Source organism: Callorhinus ursinus, unplaced genomic scaffold (assembly GCF_003265705.2).
Source record: "Callorhinus ursinus isolate GAN/ISIS: 27379988/994484 unplaced genomic scaffold, GSC_fseal_2.0 scaffold2, whole genome shotgun sequence".
NCBI lineage: Eukaryota > Metazoa > Chordata > Mammalia > Carnivora > Otariidae > Callorhinus > Callorhinus ursinus.
The window spans coordinates 62,549,860-62,566,580 of NW_027397064.1; the positions used below are offsets into that span (position 1 = coordinate 62,549,860).

Consider the following 16,721-nt stretch of genomic DNA (forward strand, 5'->3'; position numbering starts at 1 on the left):
GACAGAAGGGATCTTTAACCTGAGAGATAGCTTAATTTCCAAAACTTGTCTACCCCTGTTGCTCATCTCCCAAACGACTACCAAATAGCTAATTACCCTGAAACCTCTGACTTCAGTATATTAGAAAGGAGAGAGGTGTCATTAATTATGACACCTTATAAGATTATTACTAATTGTGACATTAAATATTGTCAGAAATTCAAAACAAATGTTCTTTCTTTTAACTCTAATCAAACTCGATTTTCAAATTAATATAAATTTTTATATGTTAACAAAAAAAATTTTTTTTGGCCGGGGCAGACTTAGCAGAGAGATAAATCTCAAGTACTTTCAACAAGCAAAGACTGAAAATACCATCTGGGTAGACACCAGCTTAGGCAAAACAGAATTAAGTATCCGCTTCTACCTGTAAACTTCCTCAATCCCTACTGAGAAGAGAAGCAAATTTTAGAATGCATTTAATAGCTTTAAAAGCTTAAGTGACTATCTAAGACATGATTTTTCTATGTTTTCCCCCTCTATGGCCAAATTTGCCAGGAATCTCAAATTTCTAATAAAGGTTATAAATTAGTCATTTCATTTTCTAAGGGGTGGATGACTTTTTTTCTTTTATCTATTTCTCACAGACTTCAGTATACAATTCAATAAAAGATATTTACTAGTTTATTCTAACATGTTTCTGTTCTATATTATTTACCTTAGATGGCATTATGACCTAGGCTTAGTCATTCCTCATGAAATTATTGGGTATTATTAGCATGTCTCCATGTAGATAATGAAACTGAAGTTCAGAGAGGTCACTACAGGCCCAGAGTCCTGCAGATATTCAGACTTATAGTGCATGGTTTTATTTACTGCACTCAATTGCATTAATATTTCATGTTCCAGAGTAGGGGCTACAGCTTTTAATAATAGATTACATTCCTAAGGAGCTTATAGCAGGTGTGTGTGTGTGTGTGTGTGTGTGTGTGTGTGTGTGTGTGTAACATTTGTATGTTGCTGCTGTTGGTTTTGTTTTTACCCAGTATCCATTTATTCTCCCTTGATAACTGAATGCTGAGAACTTCCACTTAGGCCAACAGGTACAGAGGCTTCAGCCAACCAATGTCCCCCGGCTGTAGCAATTAGTTCTAGGAAGAACATGAGTGTTCCATTTAGAGCCAATTAGATGCAGTAAGGCTTGTTCCCGAAACTTCTGGGAAAAAGATCTTACTTTTTCTCTGCATCTATTTTATTACTATCTGGGGGAAACCTGGGTGAGAATGGGACCAGCCCAGAAGGAGTGAGGTTAAAAAAAAAAGAAATATGTTCAAGGTGATACTTATTATTGTCTTTTTTTTTTTTTTTTTAATACACACTGTGTAGTGTTTACAATGGGCCAGGCATGGTCTTAAGCACTTTACAAATATAATCCATGTAGTCCTTTTAACAAACTTATGAGGTAGATACTATTATAATCTTGACTTTATAATTGAGGAAACTGAGGCACAGATAAGCTAAGGAACTTGCTTAATGTCACACAACTAATAGATGAAGGAGTAGGGATTTGGACGCAAGTGATCTGGCTCATTTCTCTGCTCTTAGCTACTACGCTAGGGACATATGTTGAGCCCTTACATTAATGGTAAGGAAATATATATTTAACAATGGGTTCTCAAGGAAAAAAAAAAGAGAAAAAAGGGAGAGAAGGAGAGGAAGGAAAAAAGAAAGAAAGAATATCCCTGATTTGTTGTATTTGCCAATTTCTCTATTTCAAATATTCTCGCTGTGGCGGATTTCAAGCTATTAACTTGACATTACCTGGTTTGCAACATTCCTAAACATTGGTTGGTCCATGTCAGCTCTTTCAGGAAACCACTGGAGCTGACACCAGATCTCCCTTCCACAAGACTGCATGTTTGTGAATCTGTAATGTTACTTTTGGCTTAAGCCACTTTTGGTTGGGCTTTCTGTCTCTTGCAATATTAAGGAGTCCTAACTGACTTCAGGTTTCATGGGTAATGAAATACTTTCACAGAAACCACTCTTTGTCATATTAGACCTCCACAGTAACCTCATGAGGTGGGCAAATCTTCCTCATCAGTTGCCCCATCTTAATCAGAAACCGAGAGTTGAGGGCTGATGAATTCGGTCTATGTCGCACCGACTACATAATTTTCCAGACCTGGTGCAAAATGAGAATGCCAGGCCTGGATCCCTTGTTCCAAAATTATTAAGGATTTCAAGATGATGATAGCAGAGCATTAAACCAAGTGCGGGGCCCTTCTGAGAATGGGGCCCTGAGTGACTACCCAGGGCCATGCGCCATGAAGGTGGCCTTGCGTCTGTGTCACTCAGCTGGTAGGTGGCAGAGGTGGCCTCTGAACTCAGATCTACAAGCCCCATAGCCCTTACACTCTATCACAATGTTTCCCTGCAAAACAAAGGATCTGTACATACATAGATTTCTATGTGGGCCTCTTTACTTAAGTTATTAATGATAGCTAACAACATTTTGTATTGTTGACCAGTTTCAAGTAAACACACAAACTGACTCACTTAAAGACTCCTACGTTGTTGCAACAGCTATATATTAGACCACAAGTATATCCAGTATTCATTTCTTATTCACATTTTGTTTCCCTCAGGCAAAGTTAAAATAAATCTTACCACTAATTCATTAAGCTATTTATATTGTATAATTTTTACTTCTCAGACAAAGCCAGAAAAAGAAAACAAATACTCTTTCACAGATCAGATTTTTAATCATCCTATCTGATATACTTCCCCCCGACCCATAGGATACCACACAATTGCCTTAATTTTTTAAAACTTAGGTAACTCCAAATATCCTAGGGATTTTTCTTAAAACAAAAACCAACCAAACAAAAAACTACCTTCTATTTTCCACTACAAAATTTTAGAAGTACCCCAGTTACTCTCTCCCTCATGAAAAACATGGACCTAAATACAGCTGTTTACAGTGCAATAACTATTTTTCAAAGTGCTGAGCTCAGTCTAATGGGTTTTATTACTGAGATCCTCACATTCAAAAATAATTATAACCCATGACAATATTTGGTGATATATGATAATGGAGGAATGAAATGGGGGAAAATCTTTTATATAAGATAAAACGTAGAAGTTGCATTTTGCAGTTTTATGTAGCATCTGGGTTCTACTACTCAATTTTTGATGATTTTAAAGAAAACAGAAAACTCACCACAATGATCAGCTAAATAATGCTTCACATTTAATCTATGCAAACAACCAGCAGATAGTTTATCATGAATTACAACCTAGAAGCAGAGGCTCAATACAAACGTGGCTCTCAACATTTCTATTTACCTGTTGACTAACCCAGGCTATTTAATTTTCCTTTATGTTTGAAACATTAGAAGCTGAGAAGAAAAATATTCCAGCATGGTTCCCTAGAAATATGACAAAATGCTCCAAGTAAGTAAATCAATACCTTTATATGCTTTAAAGATGATTTTCTAACGCATCTTAAAAGTACAATGTTTGCTAATGAGTAGTGAAAATAAATGTACCACCGAACGGGGGCTTTCTGCATTGGCACTGAAATTAGAGCACTTCGACCGTGTGTGATTTATCCATTACCTGCAGTCGCATTACCTGCTCAGATCTGTTGTGGTGCTGGTATTGGTACTGAGACAAGGTATTACAAGAAGAAGCAAATTTGTCCTTCTCAAATTGTTTCTTCACTCTGGCCAAACCACCAGGCACTGTGTACATTCTGGATTCCTCCATCATCTAAGACAGTTTAAGAAAAAGGAAAATTCAGCTTTATATCTGCTCAAGATGGGATTTACAAGCTATTATTTTTTATAGTTGACAATTATTGATGGATGGTATATTAAAAAAATATGAACATAAGCAATTATTTCAGTAGGCCCTTACAGAAAACCTTAATAAAAAAAAATCTCTCCATGTTGCTTTCTCATTTATCAGTGTTCAATATAAAGTCAGAAGGAACTTCAAAATATTGAGTTAATTCTCCTTATCTCAGATAGATTTGGATATCTGGAGATTAGACCTGTAGGATGCATTTCTCTAATAATACACAGACTAGTAGAAATTAGAATAACGGATTCAATTTTAACTCACAGTAAGGTTGTCATTAAAATCCCAAATGTCTACATAAGCAACATATTTTTAAGAATATTAAAAACATTTGACTCATTCCAAAATGTATTTAAATCACTAAAGATGAATAAAATAAGCCTCTCTTAAGCAAAAATGTCAATATCAGTAATAGTAACAACTACTTAATACTAGTGCTAAATGATTTCTATGTGTTTACATATATCTTGTCATTTGATATTTCTCCATATTCTGTGAGATATGGGCATTTATTCTCATTTTAAAATGGGGAAATTGAGGTTTGGGTAAGTAAGGCAGTTTGTTAAGTTCTCATAGCTGGGGTGTGAGTAGAAGCTGGTATTTGAGCCCATATCTGTTTTAATGACTGCAGTCTGTCTTAATCACTAGTACTAAAGGACAGGCAGAAAAACAACTACTCTGGGGTTGGCATACCCCAGGACTTAGCTTAGAAGGTTTAAGGTTAGAAGGATTCTAGGCTATTGTTGGCATTTTGCAGAACAGAAAGTCTAATTCAGTAGGCATCATTTGGAGCAACTTGAAAAACACTGAGGAGCCTTGTCAGATCTTATGCCCCTGTGGGAAGTGCAGGAACTTAAGGGCTTTGGTTTTGATGATTCAACATACTCACAGGCACTCAAGCCCAGATGGGATGACAACTCTCAAGCAAACAGGCCCCATGCCAACCAGCCCTCCTCCAGGAAGCTTCTAGGACTGCTTAAGACTGGGAAGAGATTCAGCAACTCTTCAAATCACAGGAGGTCTCCTGAGGTCTGGCCCATCCTGATATAACCCTGAAACCTAGAAACCTGGAAGAAACTGGATGCCCATGAGCTGAAGTTCCCCTAACATGGACTGTGGACTCCGGGAATCCTGAAATCATGACCCAATATGTAGTTTCTCAAGCAGATACTAAAAATACAATTATAATCTTGAGGTTTCCCAAAATACTGGAGAATGAATTAATAATTGGGATTATTTGGGTTACTAGCAAATTCAAGTGGTTGCTTTATCAGATTCATAACCTTTCCCCAATTCCATGCACTGTCTGATATCTAAGAATATGTGTATTTGCTGCATGGGAAGAAGGGGTAAGAATGTATACTTATATGTTTTAGATTCTACCAAATTCTGCAGCAAACTTCAAATGTAAATCCTGGTCAGTTACTGCCGTTTGATACATGTTAAGGTCATGAGAAAGTGTGGCATCTATTTTGAAATTTAAGGTAAAGAAGGGAAAGGGTGAAATAAGGCCACCATATTTCTTATTCCCCTCCCTGACATTTAATGTACATAAGTGGCCTTCTTTGCATTGATCAAACATAGATAATATATGAGTATTAAATTATGGAAATTAAGGCAATTATTGTTAAGAAGAAGCCTACTCTTTCCAACAACTATAAACAATGTCCGAATCATGGGCAAATTAATCTAGTAAGCCTCAGTAATTATGCTAATGACTGAATACTTTCCTCGTAAGTGCATTTTCACAAAAATATCATTTCCTATACTGAACATGTTGCCTCTCATCTACCAAATGTTATAAAAAAAACCCAAATATACCCATTCCTTTCCTTCAGCATTGCGCTTTGGAATCAGACCATATTGCACGTGTAAAAATACATACAGTTAATGAATCTAATCAGTAGTCCTACTATTACACTGTTACTGCTGCTCACCCCCCTAAGTGAGGATGTCCTTTGAATTGTAGTTTAGTGGTGGTGATATGGTTTCTTTCTTCAGCTCAGCTTGTAAATGAAGGTTTATATATGTGGTACTGCTCAAGGAGCAGTCTGTGGGCATGAGCTGGAGTGATGTTTCCTTGCTCCGACAGAGAGCATGCCTGGGACTTTGCCTGTTTAGCCCCATATGCTATAAGGTCAACTAATCTGTGCTATTGTAAATGACCACCTAACAGGTTGCTTTGTGTTAAACATTTTTATGTTTATCCTTGTTCACTGTTTCTTATTCTTGGACTCAGAAGTAAGATTTGGAATCTAATGGGTATGCCCATAATAATTAAGTCATTTTATTAACAAGTTAACATAGAACCTACTTAATATTAAGTCATTTTAATAATAAGTTACCTTAACTACCTAACACTTACCCAGGCTAATATATTACACAATTATCTATTTTCTTTATGAAGAACTGTCCTTGGGTCCTTGCGCATAGTAGAAACAACATAATTTGGGGAGTTGGACAAATAGTGATTCTAATCCCAGTTCTGACACTTGAAACCTTGGAATAGAGTTCAAGTTTTATTTCTTATAAACTGGGAATAACAATATATTTTCCCCATATTTCTTGCGTTAAAAAAGATAAAGGAAATAAAATTGCACAGCACAGAATCTGGCATTTTAATTCATTGCTTAACAAATGTTACCTCCCCCTTCTCTTCTAGGACTCTCCTGCAGACTACCGCCTTTCCACGGCCATGACTTTTGTTTAGGTTCAACCAAATGCCATCCAGCTGAGGCCAGGACCAGGCGAAACTGATCTCAATGTGACTGAAATATAATGGATTCAGTTTGGGTCCGAATCAGAGACCTCCAGATTTTGCACATAAAATACTTGGGTTCTTTGTGTAGACAGAAAGGTTGCTATAGGCAGTTTCCATGATTTTGTAATTGAACAGACATTTGATGCATCTGACCAGATAAGGCAGTAAAGCAGTTATTTTGTTTTTCTTTAACTATTTACCAGGATTTATCTGAGATAATATTTGTGCTCTTCCTCCTCCGCCCCCCCCACCCCTCACAATATTAACTTAGGGCCAAACCAGATAATAGGGCATTTGTTGGGCCACAGATGCTTTCTTGTATGAGAGGAGGCAGCTGAATTCAGTTAAAAGAGCACAGGAGTCCAGAGACCAGGAATTTAGCCTGGTTTGTCACTAATGCGTTATCTCCCATAAATCACTCCCCTCAGTTTGTTTTGCCTGTAAATGGCCAGAGAAGAGAAGGATTATTAAATTCTTTATATGTAGGCTACCTTCATAATAGCATTAACGTTGTTTTGTTTTTGTATTAAATAATGGGATAATTAAGTTTTCTTAGTACCCGATTTAAATATTCTTTTTAGCACATTATACATACCAGTTTGTCTTATTGTGTATTCTCCTAGTGTCTGTAAAGATAAAAGTCTTACTAAATTAAAAAAAAAGTTTACTAAATAACCCGTCTCTCACTCAGTGCTTTCAAAGTCCATTTGTTTCCCCAAGAATCTTTTCTCCAATTTCGAACACTAATTTGTAGTGAAGTTCCTTAATGTTCCAGCAGGGGGTGCTATCTAAGAAGACTGGCAGGAGGCCCTGGAGTGATACTATTTATTTTGGAAGGGCTCGAGCTGCTTCTGTGATTTCTGTACATTCATTCAAAATCCATGCTGCATCTAAAATGGATTTTAATGACTATGTAAAAACTTAAATGTCATTTGGAATTACAATATTGTTAATGAGTTTGGCACAGTCAGCCTTGTCTCTAAATAATTTGTAAAGAAGAATGTTAAGAGTTAGCTATTTTAGAACACCACCCTTCTTGGCTATTCTTTCTCTCTCTTTCTCTTTTGGTTAAATGAACAACTTTGCTAATTTGGAGATTATAATTATAAAAGAGTATCCTTATATTCCATTAAGCTATAAAGCTGCTACTAATAAAATGACTCATCAAACCCTGTGGATTGAAGGCCACAGATGATGGAACCCAACAAATTCTTTTGAATATGACTTTATTATGCTTTGGCTCTAAAAATTGGTGGTCCTACTGAATCCTGCTGTTTCCTATAATCATAATTGGTTTAGCAGAGTGCCTACATTGCTAATCTCCCTCATTTCTATGTTGATTAAGCTACTCCTAATGGATTTAGTGCATACAGAGAAATGAGAAAAGCAAAAAAAAAAAAAAAAAGATACTTCCAGTGAATTTAATGAACTATACATGAGACCGAGGAGGGCGGCATGCAGACCCACATTATTAAAATCTGAAATTAATTCCCAACATTCCTGAGGAGAATAGCTATAAGGTTAAATGATAATGATGGCAATAATAACACATTTATACCCTGCCTTATGGCTTCCACATAAATTATCTCTTTGACTTCTCTCTAAGACCCTCTGTGGTGGATGGCTATTCCCATTTTACAGTTAAGGAAACTGAAGCTCGGAGCGGGGTTAAGATAGTAGCCCAAATTCACACAGTGAGTAACCTCTGACTTTGATTCACACTATGTCTGTGCTTTCTCCACTTTATCCCACTGCCCAGTGGTATTCCTGTGCCGCGATGGAAGGAGGGTGTGTGAAGGGCAGACCAAAAGCCCACTGCCCCGCGCAGAACCACCGGGGGCAGCTTACATTGGCAGAGAAGCTGCGGCAGTCACCCCTGGAGACAGCTGCCTGGTACCTCTCCATCCGCTCCTTCAAGGACACCACTTCCTGGAGGTCTGACACGCCCTCGCTCTGGGCACCACTGTCTTCTGCAAATCCACTTGCGGGCTTATCAGGGCCAACAGTCACTGAAAGCAAACGTAGCATGCTCAGATACGTGTTTCGGGCTTTGAAGAGCAAATAGCATCACCTTATGAACAGTAAAGGCATTTTAAATACCTGCTCTCATAAAACAGACTGCAACATTTCACAGTACTGTGTTTTCAATGTCCCACAGTCACTCTCTTCTCGTCAAGCTTTCAAGCAAAGCTACAAAATGCCTACACAGGAGCATATGGTTATGTGCACGTCAAACAAAAACATTGTCTCCATTCCTACTCCTGTGATTATTTTGATGAAAAATAGTTATTAAGAGCTTCATAATGTTAATAATGAACATTCCTGAGGCACCGTGTGTTGAATTTAGGCTAAATGCTGTAAGAGCATGATCTCATTTACTTCTCTAACAACCTCATGAGGTAGGTGCTATTCTTTTCTGAAATTTATAGATAAGAACATAGAGAGTCACAGTGGTTAGAAAACTTTCCCATGATCACACAACTAATGAGAGGCAGATTTGATGGGTGGACTAAAACTTTAGCGAGTCTAAAAATTGCTCTTTGCTTCTCTCTCCACCCCTTAACACTCGAGGAGATAGATCTAGCTAAAATAAGCCATTGCCATGAGAATTAGACTGTGGGTTTATTTCTTTTATTCACAGAGACATGTGTTACATGAGAGAGAAATAATAGCACCGTTATAAAAAGCTTTGTCAGTCACCCATTTCAGATGGTCTGATATTTTCCCATTTAAGCCATCTACCTGACAAAAAAAAAAAAACAAAAAAAACAGGAATTACATGCTTGGAAACAGAGCAAAAGACTGATTGCATGATCACAGAATAACAGTTGTTAGAAACAGAAGGTCTTAAAGATCATACAGTCTAACCTAATCTAACCAGCTCCTTTCAGGCATATGGAAACCTGTCTAAATGTTTCCTTATATGAAAGGAAGACAGGGACTCTTCAGGGCTCTTCAGTTATATGTACCAGAGCTGGTCTCAAAACTAGATTTTTCTTCTTTAATCTAGTATTCTTTGCTGTTATCACTCTGCTTGATGGTTTACTATTCACTCTTAAAGAACTCTAATTCCAGAATCATGTGCAAGGGTTCTTTCTGGGACCAGTTGGGGTATGTATCTGTATCTACATGCAGATACATGGATGTATCTACATACAGATACATCCATACATGTATGCCTGTATGCATGTATTATGTATATTCATTACTCATTCATGCACCCCCTGCCTTTCACCTTAGGACTGGTAGTTTCTGGAACTCATCGAGTAGGGCTGGCTCTTCAGGGTACTTTGTTATTTGGATGGGTCTGATTTAATCACTGTACACTGTACACCAAAACCCAAACAATCCCAGGTGACAGATAACCAAGCTGTTTCTTCCCTTTCCTGTTCTTCCTACCTCCTCCACCAGTTCCCACATCGAGCCATCTTACAGAATTGTTTTCTTTTTCTTTTCTTTCTTTTTTTTTTTAAGATTTATTTATTTATTTGACAGGTAGATAGCACAAGCAGGCAGAGTGGCAGGCAGAGGGAGAGGGAGAAGCAGGCTCCCTGCTGAGCAGGGAGCCAGACGTGGGGCTCGGTCCCAGGACCCCAGGATCATGACCTGAGCCAAGGGCAGCCGCTTACCGACTGAGCCACCCAGGCGCCCCTTGTTTGCTTTTTCTATTTTTAGTTTCTCTTAAGGTTTATGTATACAACCGAAGATGAGAACAACTTCTGTGATCCAGAAAAAATTAAAAATCCTTTGTTTTGGTTCCATGAGTATCTGGTTTTCCATAGGGACTTCAATTTCAAATAAACATTTTCACATATTTCAATTAAAATTGTAAATATATTTTACTTAACATAAATACAAAATATACAGGAATATGAAGTTGTGATATATGCACACGATGATTGTACAACGCTGATGTGTATATAACAAATGTCAGTTATTTGTGATATTCACCTGTCATTCAAAACTTCATATCCATACAAAAGTACATCCCTCCAGTTGATTCTGATAAAAACACATTCTCACATACTACTGAAACTTTTTCACATGATAAAGAAAATATATCTCTATTTTCCCCTGTGGATTATCTATCTACACAGATGAATTCAGTTTATATTAACTATACTATTACTTTGTTGTGAATGATCACTATATAGATTTTATTGAACATGACTCCCTAAAGTTTTCCCACATTAAAATAAAAATTTCATTTTGTGCATTCTGTTCATAAAAGATGTCATTCTTTTATTTATCTTAACAGAAAGTCAGCGGTTTATTTTTGCTAAAATTTACAGATGGCATTTACTTTTCTTTTTTTTTAAAGATCTTATTTATTTATTTGAGAGAGAGAGAATGAGAGAGAGAGAGAAAGCACAAGAGGGAAGAGGGTCAGAGGGAGAAGCAGACTCCCTGCTAAGCAGGGAGCCCAATGTGGGACTCGATCCTGGGACTCCAGGATCATGACCTGAGCTGAAGGCAGTCACTTAACCAACTGAGCTACCCAGGCGCCCGGCATTTACTTTTCAAATATTTGACTTTTATCATTTTTCATCCTACTGGCAAATGCCCAAGATTAATGGTCAGGAAATCAGTGGCCTGATTATTAAGAGATTTGGATTCCATTGCCTTGTGGACTTTCATTTTGATCACAGAAGAGACACTACATTTTAATTTCTCTCTCCTTCCCATCAGTAACTTTGCCTACACAGGTAGTCATAGAGTAGAAAACTACCTTGAGTTAATAAGCTGTATCCATATTGTTTCTTAACCTTCTAAGTCAACATCTATCCTTTCTTCACCTCATAAACAAGTGATGCTTCCTGCCCAGTGTACTCTAAGGCAGTGTATCTATCTGCTCCTATCTTGATGCTGATGACACCTGATATAACCTTTTAAGGTTGATAAGACAGCCCCCCCTTTTAAGATTTATTTATTTATTTTATTTAAAGATTTTATTTATTTATTTGAGAGAGAGAATGAGAGATAGAGAGCACAAGAGGGAAGAGGGTCAGAGCGGAGAAGCAGACTCCCTGCTGAGCAGGGAGCCCAACGCGGGACTTGATCCCGGGACTCCAGGATCATGACTGGAGCCGAAGGCAGTCGCTTAACCAACTGAGCCACCCAGGCACCCTATTTATTTATTTTAGAGAGAAAGAGAGAGTTGGGGTGGGCAGAGGCAGAGGGAAAAGGAGAGAGAGAATCTCAAGCAGACTTAGTGCTGAGCACGGAACCCTGCGCGGGGCTCGATCTCATGACCCTGAGATCATGACTTGAACCGAAACCAAGAGTCAGATGCTCTACCGACTGTGCCACCCAGGTACCCCTAGACAGCCTCTTTCTTAGGGATAGGTGAGGAAGAAGACAGGGACATTGGTCTCCTGACCTCCTACTATGCCATTTCAGAAGGCTTGAATGTAACTGAGGTCGGAGAACAGTATGAAATGAGTTTAGGGAAACTTTAAAGAGAGAGGTGACACACAAGAACAAGTAAAGATGCCCTTGTCCTAAAATACCTATGGAAAAATAGGGGGAATTTGCATACATTTAAGTATGGAAATCATACTGTGAAAGAACATGCCATAAGGCTAAAGTGGTCTGTGAAAAAGGAAGGGAAAACAAACTTTTCAAATGACCATTTCTATTAGAAAGCATTATAAATATTAACATCACAAAATCATTGTACTAGAAGTAACTTGTCTCTGGGGCTTAGCGGCAATTCGTTGTGCAGATGACTAAACGAAAATCCAAAGAAGTTCAGTGAATTCTCCCATATCTCCAGAGTTAATGGCATAGCTGGACATAGAATCCATTACACCCTAAATATCAACTGTTTTCTTTTGTTTGCTGATGAGAAAATAATTGCTAATCCACCCCAAATAGTCATTCTTTGTAGAACAGAATAAATCCTATAAAGCAGAAAAAACATAGAAGGAAGCACTTTGAAAGAAAATAAAACACTAAAAAATACAAGCTGTTATCATGAAAATGATTATATGCCAAGGATAAGAATGTCTTTTATAAGAATTCTGAGGTTCTTAGGGAAAAGATTTATATTATTATTTTTTATAATATACTACACATAGATCTAACTTATGTCCACTTATGTATACTTATGTATGTATACAAATGTATACAGATACATACATATATAAGTATACGTAAGTATACACTTACTTCCACTTCCTATTTTCTTAAATCATAAGAGATGTGTGACTACAAATCTATTTTATTGAGCTTGAAACATGTGCTTTTCTTCTGCAGTTTTTAAAAACAAGGTAACTAAATCAATCAACCAATAAAATTTGCCCAGTTACAAAACTCATTATACCTTCCTGAATTTTACTTTTTATGGAGAGTCCATGTTTAAAGCATTTTTTAAAAAGCAAAGTAGTACAATATAAGATAAACTGCTCTTCCTTTCCAGACCAATTATTCACATGCCTGTAGTCAGTCATAGAAGGATTGCATAGGCACCCTTCTGTGTTTCTATGGAGTAAAATAATAGCTTTTAAGAAGTCAAATATAGAAAACAATGAGGAATAGTCAATGTAATTAGTGCACTCTGGGATTTTCTTCTCATTTCACCACTTCTATTATCAGTGAAAGAATTCTTAGAAATACGCACAGATTAGTATTAACAGACATTTCGAACGGGTTCATTATTATGAACCATTCTTCTAACCAGCTGTTCAGGAAATTTTAAGTTTGGAATTCAGTGGTTTATAAAAGGCTATGTTCTTACAACATTAACAAATAACAGGTCTCTCTTCATTTCCCATTAAACAAATAATTGTCTAGAACTCTGAAGTAATAAATTATATATATGATCCTAAGATCTTCATAGAGTAAGAATTTGGAAATAAAGTTCAATGGTTTGATACGATAGTGCTGGGATCAGTGCGTTGCTTGAAAATATGGTCAAAGTCAGAAAAATGTCTTTTCAGAAAACACCCAGTGTGGCACCGTTCACAAAGCCAAGTGCTCTGTCATGATTTTATTTCTAAAGCAAGATTCCACCTCAGCACATTTTCTAAATGTAAATATTTCTTACTTTCAAAATATGGGAGACACATTTCTAAACTGTAGTTGATATAAAGTTTTATGGAAAGGATGACCATATAACAATACTATAATGGATGTAATTGGATGAAAGGTAGATATTAAACACCAGGGCTTCAAAACTGGCTTACACAAATACTGTTTAAATTTTTGTGAGTCACCTATTTCTTTTCTCTTTTGCCCACCCAATATGGATTATGTGGAAGTCTGTAGAATAAAGTAAGATCCCTTGACCTCTGCATTTCATTGACAGACCACTTGCTAGTGTTGCACAGCTGATAATAGCTGTGTCTGATTTACAGCAGACACCTGGCTGAGGTAAAATCAGAAGAAAAGAAAGCTGTCAGAGATGAGAAAAGAACTAGGGGTATTAAAGTTTTTAGAAGAGTTAAAATACACACTGGGGGCAGTAAATAGAATAATATATGCTTTGGAAAAGAAAATCACTGACATTAACAGCAATGTGAAAGGAGATGACAGAGAACAGAGAGCGAAATCCAAACTGTAAATTGATAGCATTTCAGTGAGAAGCTGGGTTGGGCGGGGGAAGGGGGAGTGGGAGTCAGAACAAATAAGATAAATTTGAAAAAAAATTGCTAAAAATAAAATTTGGGCATAGACTTAAAATATTTACCATAATCCAGAAGTAAAATTAAGTTTGAAACACCAATATAACAGTAAATCCTTGTAAAACATTGCAAGTTTTAAAAGGAGAGAGGAAAAATTCTACAATTATCTAAAATTATGAAGAGTTTCTGTGATGAAGAAACCAAATTCAGATATCCTTAGATGTCCTCTTTATTACACTGAACACTAAAAGGAATTAGAAAATTGGTTACTGGTTACTGAAATTTTAGTTTTGTGAGCTAGAGTCTGTATGAATCCAAGCTGGTACTCAAGTGAGACGTCAACACAAACTCAAAGACAGTACGTATAACAAAAGTCACTCCAAAAGAAAACAAAGGGCCTTAACATATAATACCTAAACAAGAAGGTAGAAATAAGATCAGATGTAATAGTCATAAAAATAAACACAGGTCAAACTCCACCCTGAAAGACAAACAAATAAATCCAACCATACGCCACCCACAAGAAATCAACCTAAAAGAAAACGCAAAACTTAAAAAGAAAATATTGGGTAAAAATGTAACAGGCGAATATAAAATGAAGAAAAGTCATTGTGGCTATATTCTTTTCATGCAAAATAACATTAAAGACAAAGTACCCTAAATGAGATAGCAGGGCCATCAATAGGTGGAAGATACTAATCCCACTATGAAGCTATAACACTGTAAGCCTCTATGTGTGGACTAGCATAGTACAGAAACATACAAACACCATCAATAACAAGAAAAAGAACTCTATGGAAATCTAATTACTGTGGGTGACATTCACATATTTCCCTCTATCTTTGCCATTTGAAATTTCTTCCTTTTTTTTAAAAATATTTTGTTTATTTATCTGAGAGAGACAGAAATAGTGAGAGAGAGCACAAGGGGGAAGGAAGGAGAAAAGCAGACTCCCCGCCGAGCAGCGAGCCCAATGCGGGGCTGGATCCCAGAACCCTGGAATCATGGCCTGAGCTGAAGGCCGACTCTTAACCGACTGAGCTACCCAGGCACCCCACCATATGAAATTTCAAAAGGAAATGATTTGCACTGTATAATTAATAAGCCTTCTTTTAATATATTTATTATCATTAAACAACTATTGGTTATCTGTAGTAAGCACATGATGCATTCACTATGCTCCCCAGCTTTCAGACTAGTTGGAAAGGAAAACAGGCAATTACAACCCAAGAGTTAATGGGTTTGCCCCTGGTGAGTTGAGAGCCTCCCGGGGAGGACATAATCCACTCAGGTGTGTCAATGAGCAGGTGTCAGGGAAAGCATCCTGAGAAGTAGGACATCTGCACTGAAACATGAAGGAGTTGGCCACATGAGTATGTGGAAGAGCAACAGGGTGAGACAGCAGCATTACCAACAAGTCATGTTGGGGAAACTGGCTAATGCTTTTGTGGAAAACATCCAACAGTTCCTCACCTCACAGCACATTACAGGGTATTAGATGGAGTGAAGAACTAAATGCTTTTTAAAATGATGAAAAATCTTCAGAGAAGTAGAAAATGATTTCAATTGGACTTTCTAAGCATAAAAAAAGTGTAAAGTCAAAAATTTTTTGAACAAAAATAATTCTAAAACAAAAGGAAAACTGGAGGGGGCAGTTATAATAAATAGGCTAAAAGCATTACTTATTTAGTAAAGATCACGAACACATCAGAAATAAAACTGCAAACATTATTGAACAACAGATAAAGGACTCAAAAGAATGACTCAACAAGTAAAAAAACAACAGCAACTACGTATGAAGTGTTTTCTATGTGTCAGACATTAATCCATGGAGTGCTCTCAACCACCCTATGAGGTAGAGACTATTTTTATTTTTTTATCTCCATTTTACAGATAAGGAAACAGAGACACAGAAAGGTTACAATCCTTGCTCAAGGACAGGTGGCTGGTGAGTGTCAGAGCTGGAAGGGAAAGCCACACAGTCTGGCTCCACGTTCTGTGACACTCCAATTCTGCGCTACTTCTCAAGGAATACACGGGTCCAAAAACCAAAGCCAAACCCAAATAATCACCTTCCCAGTAAATCGATAAAGGAGACTTCAAACGACAAAGAGATGCCTTTTTCTGTGGTGAACTGCCTCTTATTGCATGTATGATAAAAACATATAAAAAATAGTCCTAGAGAGCTAACCCAGTGCGTAATTATGACTCAAAAGAAATTCTAAGGTTTAATAGTGACTTGAACTCTTGAGCAAATAAATGAGAATTCAATGATTTTTTTTTCTTTGAACTTTTCTAAAGTTAATCCAAGAAATCTTTATTCAGTCCAAACTCAGAGCCCGACAGAACCCTTGCACGCCACACAGGCGTGCGAAGCTGACGCAAACACAGAGGGCAGCTTCAAGCAGGCAGACACACTTCCAGGGCCACATCAATAGCCTTGTGGTTGTATTTTGGATGCATTATAAAGAAGTCAACTGCTTAGTACTTGG

General features: G+C 37.2%; 1 protein-coding gene across 2 annotated transcripts in view; it reads right to left on the reverse strand.

Moving 5' to 3' along the window:
- Nucleotides 1-16,721, reverse strand: part of XIRP2 (xin actin binding repeat containing 2) — a 75,023-nt gene that overhangs the window by 40,576 nt on the left and 17,726 nt on the right. Inside the window, exons 1-2 of one of the 2 annotated variants that reach the window (XM_025852804.2) lie at nt 8,453-8,599; nt 3,616-3,753 (exon numbers count right to left, since the gene is read on the reverse strand). In XM_025852804.2, the coding sequence (XP_025708589.2) occupies nt 3,616-3,753; nt 8,453-8,509 (195 nt within the window). In that variant the 5' untranslated portion in view covers nt 8,510-8,599. Of the gene's footprint in view, nt 1-3,615; nt 3,754-8,452; nt 8,614-16,721 lie in introns of those variants that run through there. The other variant, XM_073882963.1, reaches the window with a different exon arrangement.